At 39.5% G+C, this 25591-nt stretch overlaps 1 protein-coding gene across 1 annotated transcript in view; it reads right to left on the reverse strand.

Moving 5' to 3' along the window:
• Positions 1 to 25591, reverse strand: part of LOC141901362 (importin-9-like) — a 104460-nt gene that overhangs the window by 69762 nt on the left and 9107 nt on the right. Inside the window, exons 2-7 of the mRNA XM_074788555.1 lie at positions 6518 to 6666; positions 5158 to 5359; positions 4085 to 4173; positions 3192 to 3398; positions 2729 to 2829; positions 2268 to 2326 (exon numbers count right to left, since the gene is read on the reverse strand). Of these exons, the coding sequence (XP_074644656.1) occupies positions 2268 to 2326; positions 2729 to 2829; positions 3192 to 3398; positions 4085 to 4173; positions 5158 to 5359; positions 6518 to 6666 (807 nt within the window). The remainder of the gene's footprint in view (positions 1 to 2267; positions 2327 to 2728; positions 2830 to 3191; positions 3399 to 4084; positions 4174 to 5157; positions 5360 to 6517; positions 6667 to 25591) is intronic.

A 25591-nucleotide genomic window follows, 5' to 3' on the forward strand; every position in this document is an offset into this window, starting at 1 on the left:
TCATTTACTCCACCGCTAGTTTATAGTGTAGACACTTATAGGCAGCGATACCAGAAGATTTAGTATCAAAAGTGTATTTTTCTGTTTATTACACATCATAATCAATAATTATAAGCATATAAATCCTCGTTTTGAAAGATCTCAAAGAAAGAGTAAATTCGTCAAATCAATAGAATATTGGGTAGCCACAGTGACCATGTTTATTGAACACTTAACCCTTTAAGCACCAGGCGAATGTACATAAAACTACCCCCAAGCGCCAGCCATTTTTTAAATAAATGATATATGTATAGGGGGTTTTAAGCCTGATAACATCATGAGATTAAGTAACATTCCTGCCTCATAAGGATTTGAACAAGAGGCTGACAAGTCTTTCCCAGTACAACAGATTGGTCCCCACATATTATCATCCTTCCCCAGCAGGGATTTGAACCTGATGGCAATCGAGATTGCCACGGTACGAAACCCTGCCACACTAGACCGAGTGCGCAGCTACACTGATTGGTACTGCAAGTTTTCGTGCGGCAAAGCTCCGCATGTACTTGCGCACCAGGTCTACTGTGGCAGGGGTTCGTGCCGTGGCTGAGTGTAACGATGCCATCAGGTTCGAATCCTTGCCATGGGAGGATGACATATTATCAGTGTTGTCAAATACTATGGCTAGGGTTTGTACAATGTATCATTATCAGGTTGGATATTTTACTGGTTTACTGGAATGTAGGAAAAATATGAAATAAGATTTAACAATTCAAACTGAAATGAATTAAGAAAATTGAAAGCAAAAACGAATTTTTGTATATTCAATCATTTTACAAAGTAATTAAAACACTTCTTAAAAGACTTACCCTCGATTAAAGGGTCTTGATCTAATCAGTGAAACAATCAATCATTTCATTCACTAATGATTACCGCGGATTTTACTTAAAATCGATAGTATATTGTAAACACTTTCCCTTTTATTTCCTCATTAAACTCAAACCTTTGAAAACTAGAATATGTGGAATGTTTTTTTTGTGTGGATCATTGGGGTAGTTTTCAGAACAGATTAGTCCTCTCCTCAGGCCATATCAGAGCAATTCTCGCAGTTGGAATTCAATTGAATATCATCTTTACGCTTCACTGACTGTAAGTCTCCCATTCGGTGCCATTTTGCCTTTTGTTTTACCACAAAACTTGTCGAAAGTTCATAAAACTTTTGAATTCACTCACAAAATCTACCAGAGCACCACCTGGTAGATGTTTACTACCACAAGGAAGCGTTCAAATACAATAGGGTTCGAGTCCCGACATAATAATCTAATGTAAAGAATCTAATGTAAAGTGACCCCCTTCGGGGAATGGGGTGTGTATATTCTGTATATGTTTTACTGGCATTTCTGGAATCAAAGATGGTCACCAGTCAGCCATATAGGATGGCATTACCGATACATGATGTCACCTAACATTCTCATGTGGTAATCTGCTAATACATAATGTCATCTGACATTCTTATATGATATACAAAATGCTCTAAATAAAATACACTCACAGTTACAGACCAAAATGTGCATTTTTGAAATCAAAGATGGCCACCAGTCAGCCATCTTGAATAGCATAATGACTGAAATTCATCTACAGATTCATATACATTGTGGAATCTGACATTCTTATATGATATACAAAATGCTCTAAATAAAATACACTCACAGTTACAGACCAAAATGTGCATTTTTGAAATCAAAGATGGCTACTGGTCAGTAATCTTGGATGTTATTACGGCTTATGTCATCTAAGATTATCACGTTAAAAATCAATATGGCAGCGAGTACTTGGTACATAGTATAATGCGCGAATGTGGACCTCGATCGTGGATTATGACCAGCTTGTGATGCAGTTATGCTACCATTCAGGGAATGAGACCGGAAATCCAGGTCATTCGCTGAATACATCTGTAAAGAGTGGACGTGAATAATAAAGAATATAATAATTATAGAATCATTATCATTTCTCCGTCAGTATTCATTTATTATCACAGGATCTGTCGGCTGAGGATTTGTCCAAAATATTCTTAGCATGTCGGCATATGGCAAAAAAGGGTATCAATATAGTTTGACAGAAACTTTTCTTGAATTCTTTACACAATTTTGTAATTCTCATAATAGACTTTTCAAAGCAGATATGCATTTTTCACAAAATTTCCATTTTTCTGACCCCTGCTGAATGAAACCACCAAGCAACCATTGTTTGCTTCTCTACAACCTGACTATATGAACGCAACATGAACTTACCGTCTGAATCTACCGGATCATCTCTGGCGTCGGTATCATTAACACACGTTCTCACATAACTAATAAACTATGTTAAAGAACATGAAATACCAATATGGCACTGACTCAACAGTAGAAACCAGGCGGCACCATTATAAGGTCAATCCAAATTACAAAGTTGCAAGATTTCTGATCATCCGTTACCAGTTTTATATCGACCCTTTCTACATTTTTCGCAATTCAATTTCATAATATGTGGAGGATACGAACTATTTGAAATTTCCACATCTACACATTTAGTTTTCGGAGTTAATTTCTTATCATAATTCCCTCCTTGTGCTACATTTTCAGAGGTACAGAAATATGCCGGGGCTTCGCCAAAATACATCCACACATGGTTAACTAACGATACAAGAGAATTTCCGCTCTAGCATGCTGTAGGTCCAAGGTGCACGAAAAAGTTTCAATCATTTAAAGGATACACGTCAGCGCTTTGCGTAAGACAGTGCCAAACCCACGGTAAAATCTGCGGTATCCACTGACTCATTCGTTTCGGGAAATTCTTCACTAAATTCGTCAGCGCCTGATGAAAACAAGGAGCACAAAAATGAAACATCATTTTACGTACCTAATAACGTAGGTTGTAGATGAAGGGCCATCCTTAATGATGCCAATTTTTGACCACATCACACATTACATACATAGGGAAAAGTGGCTGATTTTTACTCTCTTGGCCACCTTATAAAGTCTTCCATGATAGCTAGGCCAATCATTCTGTTGATGACTTATCAAAATGACGAATTACACCTTGTAATTTGAATTGCAAGTAGAAATTGGACTAGAAAATAGTGACTGTAGTAATGCGATGACTATCAGATTTGACCGTAATTCCATGAAAGTCAAATTTCAATTCGAGATTTAACGAATTCTAGAAAGACTTTCAACCTTAAGTATTTCCATTTTCAGTCCGTTGTCCGAGGTGTCGCCATCCGGGATTTCTAACGCTTTCACGAAAGCTTCGGTGAACTGCGGCAAAATCGGAAACAAAAGCTGTTTAGCAACGTTTCGATTCAACTCTGACATGGGCGCAATCAGATCGGCAAACGTATTGAAAATACCGACAGCTCTCGCTCGAGTTCGGATGCTATAACCCTAGAATAATGAAACGAAAACAGAATAAAGGACCATAGGTCCAGTAGGATCAACTGAATACATATTACTTTTGAGCAAAATAAACAATAACGTATAAACATGATACCTTGGTGCACAACACTGTTGTGTAGTAAGCTTATCCATTTATGAGGTTATACATGGTAATTGGTTTCCCAATGTATCACTAGCGCAAGGCAGAACGATCAATACAACGTTAATTCCATTATACAACATTGAACTTGAATGCTGAAGGGCTTTCCCAATGGAGTCATTATCAAGAAACAAGGTCGAGCATCGATTAATAGAATGGGGAAAAATTCATCGAAATTAAGCTCATTTTCGTATAGTACTTCCAAACAGCTTGGAGTTGATGGATGAAACTTTCCATATTAATTCCAACACCTATTTCCCTCCTAATGACAAAATATCAGCTGTGTAGATCCAACGGTTACACTTTGTGCCACCGAGAGCTATCAGAAAGTTACTCTCAGGACCATTCTATAAGGATCAACTCAGTTGATCCTATAAACACTAACGATTTTGTATCCATTATCCATCCCGTGATCAGAGTCCAGTTACACAAAGTTTCTTGATTAAATATTAGACAATGAGAAAGAACCCTGTGCCACTAGATAACTATTGCTATCTAGCAGAACAGTGGATTCTCCTGTGACACATCTACCTACCTCCGAGTTGGCAAATATCTTGTACATTTCAGGTAAAATGACCGGAGCCACCTGCGGCATCTGAGTATCCGTTATTTCGGTGCTAAATTCTGAAACAGAAAAGACCCACATACAATTTGTTTATTGGATGAAATCCAGGGATGAGAACGCCGACCTGTAAAATCCGCGGGTTATTTTTCTTGAGTAACATACGCGAACCAGCTGAGGGCGTAGCCGTCAGCACTAGCCAGCGCCGAAGGCGCGAAGCTATTTGGGGGGGTTTGGGGGCCCTCCCCCAAGAAAATTTTAGAAATTAAATACGTTTTCCGAGCACTTAGAGCGATCTTGAACCTATGAACGACTATTATATTTTGGAAGGTAATGGCTAGTTTCAATGTGGTACATCCTCATTTGATGACATTCAGCATCTCATGCATTACGGGTCGAGCCCTGAATTATTGCAGTAAAAATGCGCCGATGAATGCTCACTAAAAATCATCACCAAGTAGTGTATAATATCCGAAAGCGTTCGCCACACACACGCAGCAACAGTAAGTAAACCTATATACGTTACTACTGTTGCTGTGCGTGCGTGTCTGCAACCGATCGATAAAATACATACAAACTCATCGTAGTACAAATGTACATACAAAATCACTGTGTTGCAATGAATATGCATTGAAATGCGATACTTTTACGTGACGATAAGTAAAACAGGCACTGAACGCTTTTACGGTTCACCTGATTACCGATCGCGCCGGACCAATTGAGTGAGATCATCACCCCCCCCCCCCATACTTTTACATCATTTTTGGACTATTTGGAAAATTGATATTTTTCAATACTGAAATCCGCGGGAAACCGCGGATCCGCGGGGAATTCTCATCCCTGGAAATCAGTAAATGTTGGACCAAATATTCAATAGGAATGTTTGGAAAATATAGTAGAGTCTGCCTTTTGGTGAAGTAAGTGATCAAGGTAACAAATTTCAGGTACGAATTGATTAATGAATTGGTCCAAATAATGCGGTCCAAATAATGCTCCAAGCCGCTCAGCGGGTCCAGGGTTGGAATAACATTGAGAGTATCTTTTACCTGTTAAAACCCTCATAGCTCCGTGTACGGCATTCGGATTACCCTGTGTGAGAGCATTCATCAAAATCGTAAATAACTCTGGCCATTCCTCGGGCCAATCCCAGTGCGCTATAGCTGAGATAGCATACGCTACGCTTGATCTTACTTTACTGATAGATTCCCCTAATCCGATCGGTATGACGTTCCTGATCGCTGCCTTGGCCTGCGAGAGAAAATATTTAAGAAGAATTTCAAATGGAATTTTCAGAGCCTGGTTTGCCAGACAGTGAAATATGCCCCATGCCCCAGTTGCAGTTATGGCTTAGATTTTAAACCAGCCTAAAACCATCTTAGTTATACAGCCTTACAACTTTCAAGACCATTTTTGGAGTCATGACGGCCAAAATTGTTGACTTGGTATAAAAAATGTATTTCCCTTAATTTCTTTGCTAATCAGGTATGTACAAAGTATATGCAAATTCTAGCAGACTATCACATCGCCTACAGCGCTACATATGTAGGAAGAAGTGGCCAATTTTATTAAATTTGGCCCTGGTCTGTTTTACAAAAAAAGTTTAACTCTTAAAACGCGTTCAATTTCTTAATCTTATGTATTCAGTTCATAGTTTGACATTTGATTTCGGAGTTAAAGGGCAAATGCCATCAAAATAGAATATTGCGTAAGTCATTTTCAAATATGATATATTCACCAACATCAAATATGCTATGGTTTGAATTCTAATTCAGCCATTAATGAGAAATACGACTTTTAAATCGGCAATTTTAGCATGTGCTGACTTAATTGTTTATGTACACAGGTGCGTGTTTCTAAGGTCATCTCTGACGCTAAAGGCTTCCAGTCATTTCACTAGACATTTCACGGCATTTTATCCATTTGGAAGTGTTTTTGAATTGATAAACTATTGTATACTATTGCTACTGTTATATATGACATGATAAACGTATATTAACGAGTAGCGCTGTTGGTCTGTGAATACAGTGAACAAATTGATGTTTTTATACATAGGTTAACGCATGCTAGCGTGCACAATGTGCTTGGATTGTCATAGATAACATCATAAATAGCGCCACCGCGAGTTGTATGTGAACTTCGACACGAAGTGAAGGATAAATAAATGATTATTTTACGGCTAATTACAGAATTTTTAATATCAAATCATTGTAGATACTTTTTTCCAATCAATCAGATCCCAGGTCATTATATATACTAAAGTTTCTTCCCGTTAAGTCATCACGGAAAGTACAACTTTGATGGCATTTACCCTTTTAGATCACTGTTGATATATCCTAACCCTCAATAGACAGTCTAAAAATCTCCAATTTTATTTGAGCCAGGTACACTTCTTAAAGGTTTACTTACGGCCGGAGATGTTTCCGGAATGCGGTATTTTTCTGACATTTGAGACCAATGACATTCGACATATTGTTTTAGCAAGAGACAGGCCAGTTGTCTCAAAGCTAACGGTGCATGAGCATCAACTGTTAGTTCAGCAAGGTGTACCCCAAATTCTACAAGAGATAAGAATCATTAAGAAATAAGCTGAAATGGAATCAGTTCTCAATTAGTAGTTTTTGATATAGAAGTACCGTTCAGCAGTCTGGATATCTTTCCCTCACCCTGACACTGAACTCTAAATTACACACTTCAAATTTTTTATCGGTCAGTCGTCACATTAAGGACTTCTTTCAGGACTTTGAAAGACACTGCAATAATTTACTGAATGATGTTTTTTTCTTTCTATACTATATTTTTGACAAAATTGAAGTAAATTTGCATCGGCAAGCATTAGAATGTCAAAAACAATTGCTTCCACCGTGCCTGTACGATGCCTATATGGTCTCAGACCATCAAAATCGCAAACCATTCGGAAGCTTCAGGTCTTTAACCCTTTTCCCATGCTACAGCATTGATCCTGGAAGTTTGCAACCATCACGATATAGAGGAGAGAGCGCATGCGCAGAAGTGAATATCGGAAACCAAGTCGCGGAGAACGAAGATTTTTGCCGTTCTAGGAAGTCAAAAACCCGGTTTTGCATGTTGATAGAAGTAATTTATATTTATTAAATCCAATTTCCATCAAATGTTGGGTAAACAATTGGCCATAGTCGGTAAACCAAGCCACTTTGTATTCTCAACAAAGCGGCCATTTTGGATCCGCCAGCTGGAGTCTACCATTGATCAATTACCCGTATGTTAACACGGAGGCAACACAAGACAACACGGATATACAGTAAGAATGTTTTTTGGGTTGCTTTCCCTTCTCGTTGCTTTCCAACTGATAACCAAGTTAACAACCGATAGTAATCCCACGCCGCACAATTTACCTTTGAAACTACAAGGACAGGGATGATACAGGCCATCATTAAAAAGGCCGAAAATTTCAAATCTCGATAAAACTTAGAAATAACGAATGCCAGTCACGAGCACCGAAGGCACGAAGTAATGACCGAGGGTCTAGGGGTCCTCCCCCAAAAAATTTTGATTTTTCACATCGTCTCAGATCGTTTTTCAGTAGTTTTCATATTTCACTCAGAAAATCAAACAACATCGTCCGATGTTTTACCGTTAACACACTGCTAGTTCCAAGACAAGTCAAGATGCTCATCATCTATTCATTTGCATAAGAAAACAATGTAGGCGGCGCCACGTTACGGGCTGCAAAAGTCGTTTTTCAGCACTACACGAGCAACACTCGGTAAAAAGTCAATAATGTAAATACATATATCCACAGACACACGGTCGGTCAACCGATAGATAAAACAATTGCATTTAACAAGAGATCCACGGATCTTAATATCTCGGGCGCAGAATGTTATCTTTGTAATGCATAGGCGCCACCTGATTGATACATCTGTAAGGTTTTCCTTGAACAATTCATGGATGTGTAAAATCTGCTGATTTCGGTGAACAACATCATCGAATCTAATCAGCAATCATCGCGGCAATACGGGATATCGACAAATTCAAGTTCTTGAATTACTCGTTTGATGGCGCTAGTCAGAACCGGAAATCGGAACCTAAATCCGCCATGTTCTAGTTCATTTGCAATAAAAATCTCTCACTTCAAGTTTTTAGTAAGCGATATTTTTTTTACTATACAACGGCACGCATAATCCTTTGAGTATGATATCCTGACAATGTGTTGAATTCGATAAAACCTCACTTCGAACGCTAAAGATTACTAGAAATGTAAAAAAACTACCAAAAATAACTAATTCAGCGATGACGCTCGAAGCAGATAATGGAAGTAATGACTGGTGGCGGGTGTCATCACTTTGTTGTTGAGTTCAAGACTCTAAGGTAAATTTATTGCAGGCATCACTGATATATATGAAATAATATTATGATATAAAATTGATTTTAGAAGGACTAAACTCGTAGATTCATAATAAAAATATTTAAAAAATCCCAGGACTCGGACCAACAATCTTAATTGGGCCGTCAAGTGCTGCCACCAGGCAACCAGTCAGCCGTTGCAAAATGTTTTTTGATAATTTAAGGACATTTATATTGATTTCTAGCCTTTGCAGTGAGGGTTTATCATATCCAACGTAGCGGTAGGATAACATATTTCAAGGATTACGCGTGACGATATATAGTAAGTAGAATATCGCTCATTGAAAACTTGAAGCGAGAGATTTTCATTGCAAATGAACTAGAGCATGGCGGATTTAGGTTCCAATTTCTGGTTCTGACTAGCGCCATCAAACGAGTAATTCAAGAACTAGAATTTGTCGATATCCCGTATACACGAGGTTTGGGCCTATTCGATTGTGCGCGCATAATCTTCCGTGAAGTAGGGTATCGATTGAATCTTCGGTTATTTGCATAATGAAATAGATATGGGGAGACGGAATCGATACTACGGCTATCAAATTAAAAATGAACATATAAGACTCTCCCATGACTGGGAAATGAGAAACTAGAACCGAGCAGATTGATAGATGAGAAGATTAAAAGACCGGTTTGTCTGCGTCAATCGAATATGCCCTTACCATTGATTGACAGCGGGAGCTCAGCCAACCGCAGGGAGCAGTTATTTTACTTCAATGTAACATTGTTCATCGGCCTTCTAGCCGTTTTATGAAACAAAATGCTCCTTGAAATTTCTTTAAACATCACCACAAATTTGTCGATTTCTCTTAAATGAACGCGATATTCAAAATTCCATTTCCAACAGATTTTAGCCGCATGATGAAGCTACATTTTGCACATAAACATAGTAGATCGCATTATTTCGTGTCAAAGTTATAACCTCATTTGTTAGCAAAAATTCGATTTTTGGACCCATTACAACATCTTTTATGGTCATACTTATGGTCAACGCTTTTATGGTCATACCAATCTATCCTTAAAGATGCCGTTATCCTCACCAGCCCCCCTATTTTTTTCAACGGATTTGCATCGATCTGAGAAATGATAAAAATTGATTGAAAAGGCGGAAATCCACCAAACGGCAGAAAATTATCATCCCTGCAAGGAGCTAGGCCAAGAGCTCTCAAAAGATACCTTACGACTCGAGGACTCAAGGGAACAAACTTGCTGCCATCATGCCGCTGTCAAAATTTAATGTGGAATTGGCAGAGCTTTTGATCGACTCCATGAACTCAAACTCATTTTTTGACCCACTGTTTATCAGCAGCCAGAGGACAAGGTCATACTCGAGGTCGAGGACGAGGTCAAACTCGCACAGCACCCAGAGGTTAACTGCCCAGACGTGGACTGGGAGACATCTACTGTCAACCCATCATCACCTCAAAGGAATGTCCAGCAAGAAGTAATCAACATCACAGAGGCTATCCAGCTCACACAAAACCATTCAGAATGTACCAGGGAGAATAAAAGCCTGGATCTCGTATTCACATCGAACCTGTCACTAGTCAAGAATTCCTCATCCATCCCTGGAATATCAGACCATAGTATTGTTGTGACTGACTTTGACATCAAACCAACCAAAGTCAAGAAAGCACTCAGGAAAGTACTACAATACCAGAGAGCAGACTGGGATACAGTGTTCTCCACGAAAATTTTAAAATTCAACGCCACTCACAGTGTCTGAGACAGAAAATCATGGAATTCATGAATGCATGAACACTTACATGCAATTTTTTTTAGAAAATAAAGCGAGACGATTTTGAAGCGTAAAATCTATTTTGATGAAATCAAATGGGACATATAAGATAAGATATTTTGCAAGCAACAGCGCCGAGGCAGCGTAGCGTGTAGTGAGAACATGCCTCAACACGTGGCTTAGTTGTAGTTTTCCAGGAAACCAGGTACTTGGCACTTGGCCAGGGATATTAATACATTGTCACACTCACGTTGAGGCTGACTATCACCGCTACATATCACTTTTCTGATGTGTTACCTTTACTCAGCTCAAAGAAAATCCTATTAGATATATATGACACAATATCAATGATGCAGTCAACAAAAAAAACTTCATTTGCGCATACATGTATTGATGATCCACAGACGCTAAACAAACTTTATTGAACAGAGACACGTGCCATATGCAGCGCGCGCATTTGTAGATATTGATAGTAGGCTCCGAAAAACTGAGCTGCCAATCATTCTAGAGACCGCTGTTATCTTAGAAGTTGGCTACGTTCCAACTACTAGAACATTTCACGCATCCAATTTCACAACTTTGTAGGCACATCGTGATTTAGCTTCCCGTAAATTACGCATAGCACAACGAAACCGAAAAAAATTTAAGCAGGGCAGTAAAAACATTAGGGAGGGCGCTGAGTTTTTAGCAGGGCAGCATTAAATTGTAGCAGGGCGGCCCGCCCTGCTAAAACAGCCCGTGGAGAACACTGGGGATAGCCTAAGTACAGGGGACCGTCTACATGAAATGATTGACCAAAATAAACCAGTGGAAGCCCTGTGGAATACTTTCCATGCAACAATCACCACAGCAACAGAACGTTTCATACCATCAAAACTTATCAGACACAGCTGATCATACCAACCATTGATCAATGCTGAAATCAAGACACTACTGAGGAAGAAACGTTGACAGTATAACAAAGCCAGGAGATCACAAAACTGGCGAAACTACAACCACTTCCAAATGGTCTGTCGCGATTGAATGCGGAAAGCAAGAGTACGACCACAAAAACAGTAGTAAAGGAAGGTCTCGCAAAATGCAATAATGAACCATTCTGGAGCTATATCCAGGGCAATGCACCAGTCAATGAAAGTCCCCACCCTAAGGGGGCCGGGAATTGAAAATTAGTGCAAGTTAGCGCCGGGACAGCGAAAAAGAAGTGGATCGCATACCGGTAACAGCGCAGCTTTAGCGACTAGTCCTTGCGTACGGACCCGATCCACAGCGTCAAATAGCGCCGACGTCCTCGCCCGCCAAGTCAATCCATAGCGATCCACAGCGCTAGTTAGCACCATCTTCAACAATAGACTGGTTGCCTGTCCCATTATATGAAAATAGAGACCGGTAACCAGTCTACTTCAACCACAAACTTTCTATTTCCATAAATTCATATTTTTACCGTTTTTAAGAGCTCAATTAGATTACTTTTTTCAAACATTGGTTTGTAATATTTTTCTGATGATATCATTAAATCTCGAGAAATCGAATTTCAGATTTTTTTACAATTCTCAAACTGCAGATGTCAGAAAACCACGCAACAGCTCACCCTTGTTTGCCACTTGGTATCCGTTTCCATGGAAATTGCACCAGTTTTAAACGGATATCGATGCACCGAAGCGTAGATGCAAAGCTTTCGAATGATACCAAATTTGTCCATATGGTATCTCTGTTGAACGGAACTTAATTTCTAGAGGACTTTTTTGTACTTTGGTGCCCCTCTACAAAGAAGAGGGTATTATTCCAGTAAAAGAAACGTATACTAATGTCTTCAAATCAGCTTATAAATTTACTCATGCAGTAAGAACGCTCATGCATATTCCACTGGTCATTTTCGAAGTTGGTAGTCCTGGTGTTGAAAAACTATATTGCGTTGCAAAAAAAGATGGGGTTAATTATAACGATATGGTGGTCTGGTTGAGACATGTCATGCCTGAAAAGATGAAAATCAGTGTTATTGGAAAAGACTACCTCAAAGCCTTGTGTTCTTTAGCTAGCAATGAGAGTGACCGCACATTTATTCAGGCTGCTGCAACAGGCCACTTATCAGCCAAACAAGCACGCGAACGTTTAGGTGTTTTCAATAAGAAATCTATAGATACCAGAAACGAAGATGCATTGGATACTGCAGCTGAATTCCGTGGTATGGTTTGTGACCTGGCTGAGGTTGAAGCCAGGAGTTACATCAAAACTCTTATTACAGACAGCACTGATGACTACACACAACCAGTTTCCATTGATAACGGTGAAAATAATAGCGATTATGATACAGACATTTATTCTGATGATGAAACGGAAGATCCCGAACAATGGTTTGCAGCTCCAAAGTCCTGGATCGATAATGACCGTTCTACCTCTCCATCTGTAAAAGCTCTAATCAAAATATCATCTATCAAGCGGAGAATGAAACGGCAGTTGCACACCTAACTTGCTGAACAGGGTATACTTCGCCGGCAATATACAAGCCGTACATCGACAATCATAAAAAGATTTCCCAGCATTGGTCAAGATATTGAGCAATTTGTGCAGGAGAGGAGAATAGGAGCTGATCAGTGTTGTAGAACAGGAACTGACTTTCGATGGCAACAGGAAGACGGGCCCAAAGGTTACTTTCCGGAGAATTCAGAAGTATCTACAAGGTCTGTACGGTACAAAGATTGGGTATGGCACAGTTGTGCAATTATGTGTGGTAAGGAATAAACGCAGACTTTCCACAAAGCGGTACCAAGGTGTAGCCCAAGTAACCTGTAGGCGAGCACGGAAAGGGTTCTCAATAAAGTTCAACACCGACAGCCATTGGAGTGCTGCGTTCTACAAGGGCCTAGACTTTGTCCAAAAAGCAGACGGGCGGAACAAAGTATTGATCAACCGAGATAACCAAGTTGGCTTCAGGCTAGACACTACGTTCACACATAAACAGGGGAAGAGTATAAGTCTGTACAATCAACCAGAGATAACTACACATACTGATTACGTAAACAAATATCCATCCATAATTCAGACCACAACCTACCTTTTATGGAAACAAAAACAACAGCAGAAATGGCGTTAGGAGTGGTGAAACCTCATCATCTTATTCCGAAATCACCTACTCAACACATGTCAGACCTGATGAATCTGATGAATGAAGAAGAATGTGCTGTATATTTAAAGGATAAGCCGATTGCCTGCATACAAGTAAATGGGGCGTCGGATGAAGGACCAAGCCATGTAGAGGTCCAATTTTGTGGACAGAATTCCACATTACGATGAAAAAGGTATTGACTTCTGTCACAGCCAGAAACAGCATATCATCAAATTTGATTCGTGTGGAGTTGCTCAATGGTGGTATCACAAAAGCACATAGCAAGATATCTATTCCATCTACCATTTGTGGTTCGAATTTCAATGAAGAGGGAATTGACTATGCAAAGCTGAATGAGAATTTGACGGCAGCCAGAGACGTGTATTTAGATCGTGTAAGAGGGGCCACTTACAACAACAAGAAAATAAATTTCTTTGAAGGAAAGGTAGACGATGACCTTACAAATCGCCGCGATGATCTCTTGACATTCCTGCATGGAAAGAAAACAAAGAAATTGGAGCTACAGAATAGAAAGCCTCTGCTTTACCGGTACTTCACAGATGTTTGGGCTGTGAGGGATGGCATATCAATGCTGATGCTCTTATCAATTATGCATTTGTTTTGAATGTTCAAAATTGCAAAAACAGGGACTGCATAAACCCACCATGCACTGAACCATATGACTATGTTAAAGAATGGTTTGAGAATCCACCGCCCATACAATTTCTTCCGTTGCCAGTCGTAGATCCTAGGTACAGGTGGGGTGAAGCTTGCCTAAGAAAAACTTGTGAAGGCCCATGCACTGGACATTATCTCCCTGCAGCAGAAATATTTATATCAAATAACAAAGCTATTAACCAACTACCATCGGTAGTTATAAAGAACAAGTATGAAGACTTTAAGAATAAGAAAAAAGAAAACACATTGGAAGAAAAGGTAAAACTTGCCAAGGAATTGCTCCTGTCGGTAGAAGATGTTGACATGTGGCTGGAGCACCTGTCTACTGTTTCTGAACGTAGAAAGGCAGGAGCAAGAAAGGCTGTCACAACTCGCCGTAATAATCAGGCTCTGCAACTTCGTAAGAGTTTAATTGATGTCAATAGGCCGCAGCCTCAAAATGATGCTGTTGAAAATATACAGGAAGACCAGCCTGTAGAAAATCAGGCAGAGACTTCTCGGGGCTCTGACCCCCCAGACCTGATATGTCGGTGTGAAATGCCGGAAGATATTGATGACACAGTAGTATGTTCTGGGAAATCTTGTGCTATTGTCAGATTTCACTTGACCAGTGCTGGCATGTTCAGGGAGCCAGAATTTGGTTGGTTTTGTCCCGAATGTTTTTTGCAGAGTTCATTTGCAAACCAGGAGACTCACTGCCTCTGTTCACTGGAAGAATATGGCAAAATGATACAGTGTGATAATTGTGAAATGTGCTTTCACTTCCATTGCGTATGAATTAAGCAAGCCCCTGCGAGTTGGAACTGCCCCTATTGTACAGGTACTGAATGAAAACACTATTCCAATTACTTTAAATGTTTGGAACCTACCTGAATGCTTATGTCACACATAAGACATTGAATAGAAGATAGGTGAGAGTGACGTAGGTATCGACGAAGGAAGGCTTGATATAGCAGCAGCCTTGAGCTCTGGTAGGTTCAAGTATTTAATTTAGCGAATGTGGGTGACGTACCATATGATGTTTTTCTAGCTTGAATAAACTCCATTTCTTTGGTTTTATTGGCCTCGATGATCGTTAACTTTGAAATTCAACTCGATCTCTTCTGTTCAAGATTAATAATTACATTTTTCAGGTGTGTTGGCGAGATAGTAGCTAAAATGTTGTGGTGGATTGTACAAGACACTTGGAAACTACATACAGTACAAATTATTGAATGGGTCGAGCTACAACAAGTGATTCCAGAGCTGATGATCTGAATTGACTGAGAGCATTAAACCACGTAAAACATATCATATCCATATTCTGAATTTAACTGTTTTTTCTTGTTTTGTATTATAAAGGGCATAGTCTTGACTTGAAGATAGTAGCCTAGATGAAATAAGGGAATCTCATTTAGGTTGAAAGTGTCCTTATTGTTTGACCTGTATCCCTTGAACAGGGGCTGAGGGGTTATATATGTATATAAACAGTTCACGCAGATGATGTGTGAGGCTATTAAAGATTTGAAAGAATGAAAATAAAACCATGTTAAGTACGGTATGTTAAGTGCTTGAAGAGGAGAGGCAGTACATTGGTGATTGTAGATAAGCTACTCGAATCGCACATAGTTGTAGTAAATACAATAACCTGAAAAATCTTGTTTGTTTTCAATATATTGATTTTCTACAAATCGGTGTGATACAATCTAATTTTATTGAGGAAAGTCATATCTGCTTCATTCTAGTGTCACCTGAAAGGGACCATTATCTGTAAATTTTAAACTGTTGTTAGAAGAAAATTGCAAATTAAGTATGCAATGAGTTAATTTTTTAATATGAATATAAGATTGTGGGTGAATCTGTTTGTGTATTAGTGAAAAATAGATCTGCATCTGAATCCATACACTGATGTATTGTAAATATATATGTACCAGTACACAGTTTATTCCGAGACTAAATCAAAATGGATACATTCTAGTCTCACGTGCAAAGGGACCATTGTCTGACACATTTCCAGACTGTCTTCACCAAAGGAAATGATGACATCCCCAATCTCTCTAGGGGAGACCACTCACAGATTACGAGATTGAAAATCGACACTGCTGGGGTAACGAAACTGCTTCTTAGGATCAGCCCCCGGAAGGCTTGCGGCTCGGACGCTATACCAAACCAGATACTGAAGCACTGCCCTGGCTCCATAGCACTGGCACTCACACTCATTTTCCAGCGCTCAATCGACATTGGATCTCTGCCCTCATATTGGCGAAAGGCAAACATTTCATATATCTTTAAGAAGGGTGGCAAGCATCGGGCATCCCTCACATCAGTGTCATGCAAGATACTCCAACACATTATCTACCGCCACATCATAAATCACCTTGAATCGAACAACATTTGGCCTGCACTTAATCATGGTTTCCGAGCTGGTTTCTCCTGCGAAACCCAACTCCTGACAACAATCGATGAGTTAACTAAATCGTACGACAAAGGCACGCAAGTGGACATCGCCTTGCTCGATTTTTCGAAGGCATTAACAGGAAGATTCTGGCTAACCTGGACACTGGATAACCTCACCTCCTCACCCAACAGACGATGAGAGTCGCCCTAGATGGAAGCAAATCGGACGGGGTACCAGTCGAATCAGGTGTCCCTCACGGAATGGTCCTCAGTCCACTATTGTTCCTTTGTCACATAAACGACCTACTGCAGTGTCTAATCACAGGTCCCTTTATTCACGAACGACTACCTATTGTACCGCACAATAGAGAGCATACATGACCAACACATCCTACAGGAAGATCTGAAAAAGCTCCAAGTACCGTATTTTCCGGCTATTAAGCCGACTCGGCCAATAAGCCGAGGGCAATTTTTTAGCCTAAAATACATGGATTTCTTAATGCTTCGCCCAATAAGCCGAGGCCCTTCATCAGGAGATTTTAATTCACTGATTTGTCAATTAGTTTGTCTTAATTGACGATGTATGAGGCTGACAATACGCGCCTGCCGATGTGTGAGAGTGCTGTGTGTACTCTAATTGCCGAGTCACTGCTATATATAGACTCGCTCAGGTGATCTCTAACACACAGAACCATATATTGTAACCTACATTCGCAAACACGCACGCGGCTGACTGCTGGAGTGCGTATATATAAATGTACTAGCGCTGCGATATTAGATTGCCGCTATGAGGTGATGAAAGAAACAAAGTAACAGAAGAGTCCTTAATACATTATTGGTAGTAAACAATGACCTCAAACAAGAGGCCCATGGGCCTTGAAGCATTGGTAGATTATAGTGTGGTATTAAGTGGTTATAATGTTTTACATCTGCCGGCAAATCTTCTATGACGATGTTGATTGGGAGGACCACAGACTTAAAGGTCTATTTGTCTAGTACGATTTTATTCCTGAAAATGAATTTATTTTCTGCCAAACGATTTAGCCTAGGCTATTTGTACTGTTAAACCTCATTAATGCGATTCTGTTAAAAAGACGAAACTAGTTTATTCTGATGTTTTCATCATGTCCCAGCCAAGATATTTATATCAATCAAGATTTGGATACAAAAACCCATTTTTACGCATGAACTGTTAGGCCCCACTGAATAATGAAAACAAAAACAGAACGATTTTTCTGAATGCAATTGCAAGACCCTCTGATCTTAGAGCTCCAAGCTCTGATGCATGTACGCATGCAAAACGTCACAGAGAGCGATGCCGGCGTTGGTGTCACTGAGGCCGGCTGATGATTGTTTGTTTGTCTTTTTGTTTGTTTGGCTTTACGTACGTCGTTTGGTCTTGGTTTCCCACGACTATTCCTATTGGATTGTTCATTTAACCTCACGACGGTACGGCCTTTTAAGTGTTGCCCGCACACTGTTCGCAGCCAGCAGGACTCGAACCCACTTGTCACTCAGCATTGATAGTGGATTCAACAGCATCACGCCTTATCTCACTGAGCTACCGAGGCCGCTCAATTCAATTCCAAAAAAACAACAGCAGCGGCAAATAACCATCGCAATATTGCAATTTACGACAAACAACGCGTAAATTCAATCACTGTTGTTTAACGCATGGAAAAGATAATGAAAGGTATTTTTTCCCGGCGCGCATTACAAAGCGAATCTCTGCCGAGTGCGTAAGAGGGTGCTACCACCTTATGAGTACGCAGCAGGCGGGTAGGGCGTCCTAAAGTTAAAGCATATATTAGAATATAGCCGAATCGAATATTACAATGTCGGTCAATTGATTGATGATACAACATGGTTGTTCTCGGCGTACTTAACAATGATATTTTCCTCCAATAAACAACTCTGGTAAAATTGAATAAAATGATCTATCTTTATTGGTGATATCGTATCATGGTGGTAGCCTACCGTTTACCGTTTGATGTTTCGTGTCATCATGAAATGGTTTTAACTTTAGTAAAGGTGTTCCCACACGATCACATACGGGTTTCAGTCACAAGTAGGCTGCCGTTCCACTGCTCTAGAAATACGTATTCTGACGCTGAGAATGAATCCAAAATAATCCCATGGATACTGATAGTTGGAATAACAGTGATATCCAAGCACTGTGATATTTATAAACCGGAGGTATATAATTTCATGTTTTTCTATTCAGAAGAGGCTGTTCCCCATTCTTTACTGCCAATGTCAATGCGGACATATCGCTACGCGATTGTTTAATCCGCTCTCATTAAACCAGAAAATGAACGAGAAAAATGCGATCGAATAACTTTTTGGACCATTAAATCAGAAATCTGGCGACGCTATGTTGTGGGGAATAATTGAAACATTTTTTTTTAGTCATTTTCAGCTGTTTCTAATGTTTTACGTGAACGGAGTGACAATTCGAAGTTACTATGAAAATGAGAAGAGTCGGCCCCATTTTTTTTTCGTACTACTATTTTCGATCCATTTTACTAGCATTGGCATGACGTCATAGACGTCAACCAATGCTAATAAAAATGGAACACTCTTATTCATTTTGATGATCACCAGGAGAATTAGATTGACATAGTTAGGGAAGTAATTATTTAGGTCAGATCGTATCCCTCCAATAAGCCGATCATGATATTTTTGAGTAAAAATCTGAGGCTAGAAAATCGGCTTATTAGCCAGAAAATACGGTATGGCCAACCAAATGGGGCGAGCTTCAATGTGCCATAACCTATCAAATTTCTACAACCTCAACATCAACTTCCTCCGTTGGGTAAAGTCACACCCTTACCTTGGATTTGAAATTTCAGAGGACCTCAAGTGGAACCTCCACATATCAAGTATCACTACAACAACAAACTGTACACAAGGGTTCCTGCGCCGTAACTTACGGAACTGTCCTACACAGTGTAAGAGGACTGCATATATTCAGAGATAAGAACGCCGACCTATAAAATCCGTGGCTTTTTAGAAATTAAAAGTGTTTTCCCGGCGCTTGGAGCAATCTTGAACCCATGAATGACTTTTATATTTTGTAAGGTAATGGCTATTTCCAATGTGGCACATCCTCATTCGATGACATTCAGCATCTCACGCATTACGAGTCGAGCCCTGAATTATTGCAGTTAAAATGGGCCCATGTATCCTCATTAAGAAAATCATCACAGTGTATAATATCTGAAGGCTTTGCCCCGTATGCGCGGCAACAGTAAGTAGGCCTATATACGTGTCTGTCCGCAACCGATCAATAAAATACATACACATCCTAGTAGTAGATACAAAATCAGTGTTGCAATGAATACGTATTGAAACACAATACGCGACGATAAGTTAAACAGGCGCGGAACGCTTTTAGGTTCACCCGATTACCGATCGCACCGGACCAATTGAGTGAGATCATCACCCCCCTATACTTTTGTATCATTTTTGGACTATTTGGAAAATTGATATTTTTCAATGTGTCAGTATTATCTTCTGTGTATAGGATAAGCCAATCATTGTATACATTAACATGGCATGCTCCACCCACACTATAGGCAGATGGCAAGTCCATAATAAACTTTAGTTGCGAGTTATACATCATAGGGTACACAGTTGTTTGTCTCATTCCACGGTTCTACCCCCTCAACAACATTAATGGTACCGAGACCAGGATGGGAGACCGACATCAACAACGGAGAGAGCAATTCATCCAGAAACTCAACTCCAGTTCCAGAGCAAACACCATCAGAGGTTTTAAGAGATGCTCACTGCTATCAATTAGAAAGAACAATTTTCGAAACAGAAGTGCAATGCCAACAAATCGACGCAAAGCCAGATATCATCTTAGCAGACCAGATTACAGAGATTCAAGCAAACCTAGAATACATCACCGAGAAAATACAATATATCAAGACCATCGACCAACCAATAGCCATTGAAACGCCACCAGCAAATCTAGGGGCAGAAGTCATCAGAACTGACGAATACAACCAGAATCGACAACGAACAATCTTCAAACTAAAGAAATCGGTTGAGAACCACGTTAAAAAATTAGACACAACAGATTCGAGCCAGCAGAGAAATCATCATTCGAAAACAACACACCTACCGAAACTACAGCTACTGACATTCCAGGGAGATATTTTAAAGTGGACGCAATTCTAAGACGCGCTCCGCTCAGCTGTAGGTGACGATAAGAACTTAACATCTTTCCAAAAATTCCAATATCTCAAAGCGCAAGTTCAAGGAGAAGCCACGAAATGTATAGATGGATTACCAATTACCAATCAGAATTACAAAAACGCGCTGGATATACTTGTGAAAAGATATGGACAAAAAACTTAAGTAATTGATGTGGCTAGTTCCAATAATAACGAGGATTGCGCTACGTTGATATGCTAGGGGATGGCGATAGCTCTACGCACCGTGACCTAAACAGACTGCAACCCTATGGCCCAGCTATTACCATTAACAAAAAAGAATGTATCGGCCATGTACAAAAACGAGTTGGTACGAGATGTCGTGCTTTGAAAACACGATGGCGTGGGAAGAAAATGTCTGATGGAAAATTCTAGGTGGAAGAGGTCGCCTTACAGATAGACTACTTGACATATTGCAAAAAAACTATGGGATGGCAGTTAGGGAGAATACCTCGTGTGTTCATGAAATGCAGCGTGCGATCTGGGCTAGTCTATACCATGTCGCGTCCACTGATACAAATCCAATACATATGTTATGTCCGCAAGGTGAGGATTCATGGTGTGGGTATAACAAAGATCCTTCAGGCTATTCCCATAAACATGGTATCCCACAGGCTATCCTGGAGCTCCTGGAGCCAATCTATGATGATCTGACTCATTCTGATCTACTTCAAAAATGTTTACATGGAATGACGCAAAATGCAAACGAGCGCCTCAACGGCTGTATTTGGAAGCAATGCCCAAAATCGATGTTTGTCGTAAAAGAGACATTGGACTTAGCAGTTAGCATGGCGGTATGCCATTTCAATGATGGTGATAAACACATTGCAATGATGTATGAAGATATCAATATAGTGCCTGGACGTTTTACGTTAGCTGGATGTCGTTTTGCTGATAAAGACAGAATTCGTTTTTCGGTGTATAAATCGAGCGAAAAAGTTAAAAAACGTAGAAAAACTCTTCGAAGTGTTAGAAAGGGACATATAGACAATACTGAAACAACAGAATTGCACCTACATATGCCTCTGGTGGATTTTAACTCGGTAATTTGATATCGTGAAATTTTATCGCTAATTTTCTCAAATTGTGAAATTGAGCCAATGGCATCTCATTTGAAACACTCTAACTTTTTTGTTTTTCAAGATACTAGTGTGAAACTTTGTATGTTTTCTCTATGGTGTTCCCTTAAGTGCATGAAGTAAAATCAAGAAGATATCTTTATTAGATTTTAAATTATGACCCCTTAAATATAAATTTATGTAGTATGAATTGGAAGTTCCTTCGAAAAATGGAAAAAATCTCCCATAATTTCTTTGTTGATCAAGACTTATATACCATTTTACTTCATGCAGTAGTAAGGTATATTACTATTCTATAGCAAAAAACAGAATGTAACTATCTTTTTTGATTAAAGTTTTATCGTGATTTAAAGTTTGAGTGATATTTAGTAGATTTTACGGCGGCCATGTTGAATAATTTGCGTAATTTATGAAAACTTTCAAAATTAATATCTTTGTTTTGTTCCATTTCCAATAACCTTTCTAATGATATATAACACAAGTCTCTAGCTTTAAAACTCATGAAATTAGAATTTCTGGGATAGTGCCACCTTTTAAAGATAGATCAGATCGATCAACGAAGGAGCCATTGACATTCGAATCTTATAGAGATAAATACATCCGAAAAGAAAATCAGTTTATTGCCAAACTGCCGTGGAAAGATGATCATGCGGAGCTTCCCAAGAATTACGAGCAAACCAATAAACAAACAAGAAATATGATACAGAAGCTGAACGCCAACACACTGATTATTTACAACAAGATAATTGCCGAGCAGATATCTCGGGGGTTGATAGAGGAAGTACCAGACGATGATGGATCAGGCCACTACTTACCGCACCATGCTGTGAAAAAAGATTCGGAAACCACGCCTATTCGTGTTGTCAGAGATGAGAATGCCGACCTATAAAATCCGCGGAATTTTTTTTTTGTTGAGTTGCACACGCGAACCAGCTGATGGCTTAGCCGAAGACGTGAAGCGATTTCGGGGGGTTTGGGGGTCCTCCCCCAAGAAAATTTTTGAAATTAAATGCGTTTTCCGAGCACTTAGAGCGATCTTGAACCCATGAATGACTATTATATTTTGGAAGGTAATGGCTAGTTCCAATGTGGTACATCCTCATTCGATGACATTCAGCATCTCATGCATTACGGGTTGAGTCCTGAATTATTGCAGTTAAAACGCTGAATGCTCACTAAAAATCATCACCCAGTAGTGTATAATATCTGAAGGCGTTCGCCACACACGCGCGGCAACAGTAAGTAGGCCTATATACATTACTACTATTGCCGCGCGCGCGTGTCTGCAACCGATCGATAAAATACATACACACTCATCGTAGTAGATACAAAATCAGTGTTGCAATGAATATGCATTGAAATGCGATACTTTTACGCGACGATAAGTAAAACAGGCACTGAACGCTTTTACGGTTCACCTGATTACCGATCGCTCCAGACCAATTGAATGAGATCATCACCCCCCCCCCCCATACTTTTACATCATTTTTGGACTATTTGGAAAATTGATATTTTTCAATACCGAAATCCGGGGGAAACCGCGGATCCGCAGGGAATTCTCATCCCTGTGTTGCACACAACTGCTCATTCAGAACTCGCAACAATCCTAGCACAAATGATTGCCTGGAGGTGGGCCTACGCTGCTGAACTACCTGACCGCCATCTTGTTGCGCTTGTGGTTAAACAAGACCGCCGTCAGTAGCGATTTAGAAAAAGCGTTCCTTCATGTAGGATTACATGAAAACGATGGAAAATATACGAAATTCTTATGGTTATCGGACCCTGCCGACCGTCAGAGTACTTTCAAAGTGCTGCAGTTCAAATCAGTACTATTCGGCTGTATCAGTTCATTGTTCATATTGAACGCAGCCGTCAGAACTCAGCTGGAAGAAAATACCTGTGACATATCACAAACAATCAAAGATGACATATATGCGGACAATGTCTTAAGTTCGTTCGACCATAACGCATTGGAATACTTTAAAGTTGCAGACGCAATAATGAAAGGAGGAGGTTTTGCTTAGATTGGTGTCAACAAACGACAGTCAGTTGCATGATTACGCTAAGAACAATGAGATCAATGATAAACAGGAAATTGTCAATCTAACAGGACTGAAATGGAATACAACAGATGACACTATAGGTTTTAAAGGCCTACCCGAACCTACATGTATCTCAAAGAAAAGAGAAGTGGTCAAACTAACGTCGAGTTTATATGACCCCTTAGAATATTTGTCACCAGTTAACGTGCGTGCTAAAATGTTCATCCCAAAGCTGTGGAAAGCAAACTGCAGCTGGGATGAATTAATCAACGAGGAACTAACAACTGAATGGAAAGAGATCGAAGATGATCCGCGTAACTCCGTGAGCACGAATTTCAATAGACAATTCATCGGTAACTTTGAATCAGATGAACCGTGCGAGGTTTATTGTTTTTGTGACAAGTCACAAAAGGCTTACGGGAGCGTTGTTTACATCGTTATTTACATCCTACAAGATACAGATTCAGCCATAGCTATGGCGAAAAGTAGAGTCGCACCCATGAAACCTATAACTCTACCTCGTCTAGAACTAATTGCGGCATTAGTAGGAGCTCGTTTGCTCAAATTCGTAATTGAATCGCTAGGGAATAGACTATCGATCAGTAAAACCGTTCTCTGGTCGGATAGTACCATCGTACTGAGTTGACAATCAAACCCTGGCGTACGAGGATGATTGGTCGTACCATGAAAATTGTATCGAAAATAAAAGTAACGCAAAAGATAAATACATTGTTTTGATACCAATTTTTATATGATTATTTTCAACTTCGCAAATCACCGGCATGAAAAATGCAAAGGAAAATGAATTGCTTTAAATTTACTAAAAGATAACTATCAAATCATAACTGTTACTTTATTTTCCACTCTTGCTCTATCACCACATTTTCGCGTTTCACTGACACAAACGCTGACAATGCTTCGGAGATATCAAATGATTCTCCGCTATTTCCAATGAATTAATTTCCGTTGTCATAATTGCTGTTTAGAATATCGGTACGCCACATTCTTAGCCTTACCCAGTACTAGGGTAATTTCACGAATTAAGTTCATGAATAAAAAGGTCAACTTTCGTCGACTCAAACAACAAGAAACGTAATTCTTGATATGGACTTTCATAAAATTACATGAGTGTATGTTTAATCTGCATCAAAATTAAACAAAGAATTCAGTAAGGAATCTCTAAAATGCAATTCGTCAAAATGATTCGTTTTATCGATAAATGGCTACAAATATTTTATCATTAATGAGATCATTTGAAATTGTGTCATATTTTCCGAGTTGTTACTTACGCAATGACTCTGTAAATGACGCAGCACTGACAACAATCACAACAATAGCACATATCCGATTCATTACAAAAACAAGCATTTTCATCGCCTAGAATCCATGTGTATTAGTAATTTTGCATTTCGGGAAAACTAAAATTCTCACAATTCAAGTGTATCATTGAAAAAATCTTTTGTCAGATAATGTTGGCCCACCAAGTTGAATAACATGTTGCTTAAAAAACTAACTGATAGATTTATAACCTAGGTGATAAGCCCATAAAGTGCTGCCAACTTCCATTTGCGATTCCCGTAATGTGGCTTGAACCACTCCCCATCCGAAATAAGTGTGGATTATATAGTAAAATGATAACTGTAATTAGTACTAATTGCTGTTTTAAAGTGATCATTATTTTCTTTTATTTGAACTATAGATCAGCAACGAAATTAAATTGATGTATTTTATTGACTAAACGCGGACACAAATGCAACTTCACCCTAATTCTCGTTCAGACCCATTCCTAACCCATCTAAAGACAGGGACATTGACACAATGAAGACTCTCAAGTTAGACCTCCGGAATTCCACTAATGGTG

The sequence above is a fragment of the Tubulanus polymorphus genome, chromosome 3 (genome assembly GCF_964204645.1).
Source record: "Tubulanus polymorphus chromosome 3, tnTubPoly1.2, whole genome shotgun sequence".
Taxonomy (NCBI): Eukaryota; Metazoa; Nemertea; class Palaeonemertea; order Tubulaniformes; family Tubulanidae; genus Tubulanus; species Tubulanus polymorphus.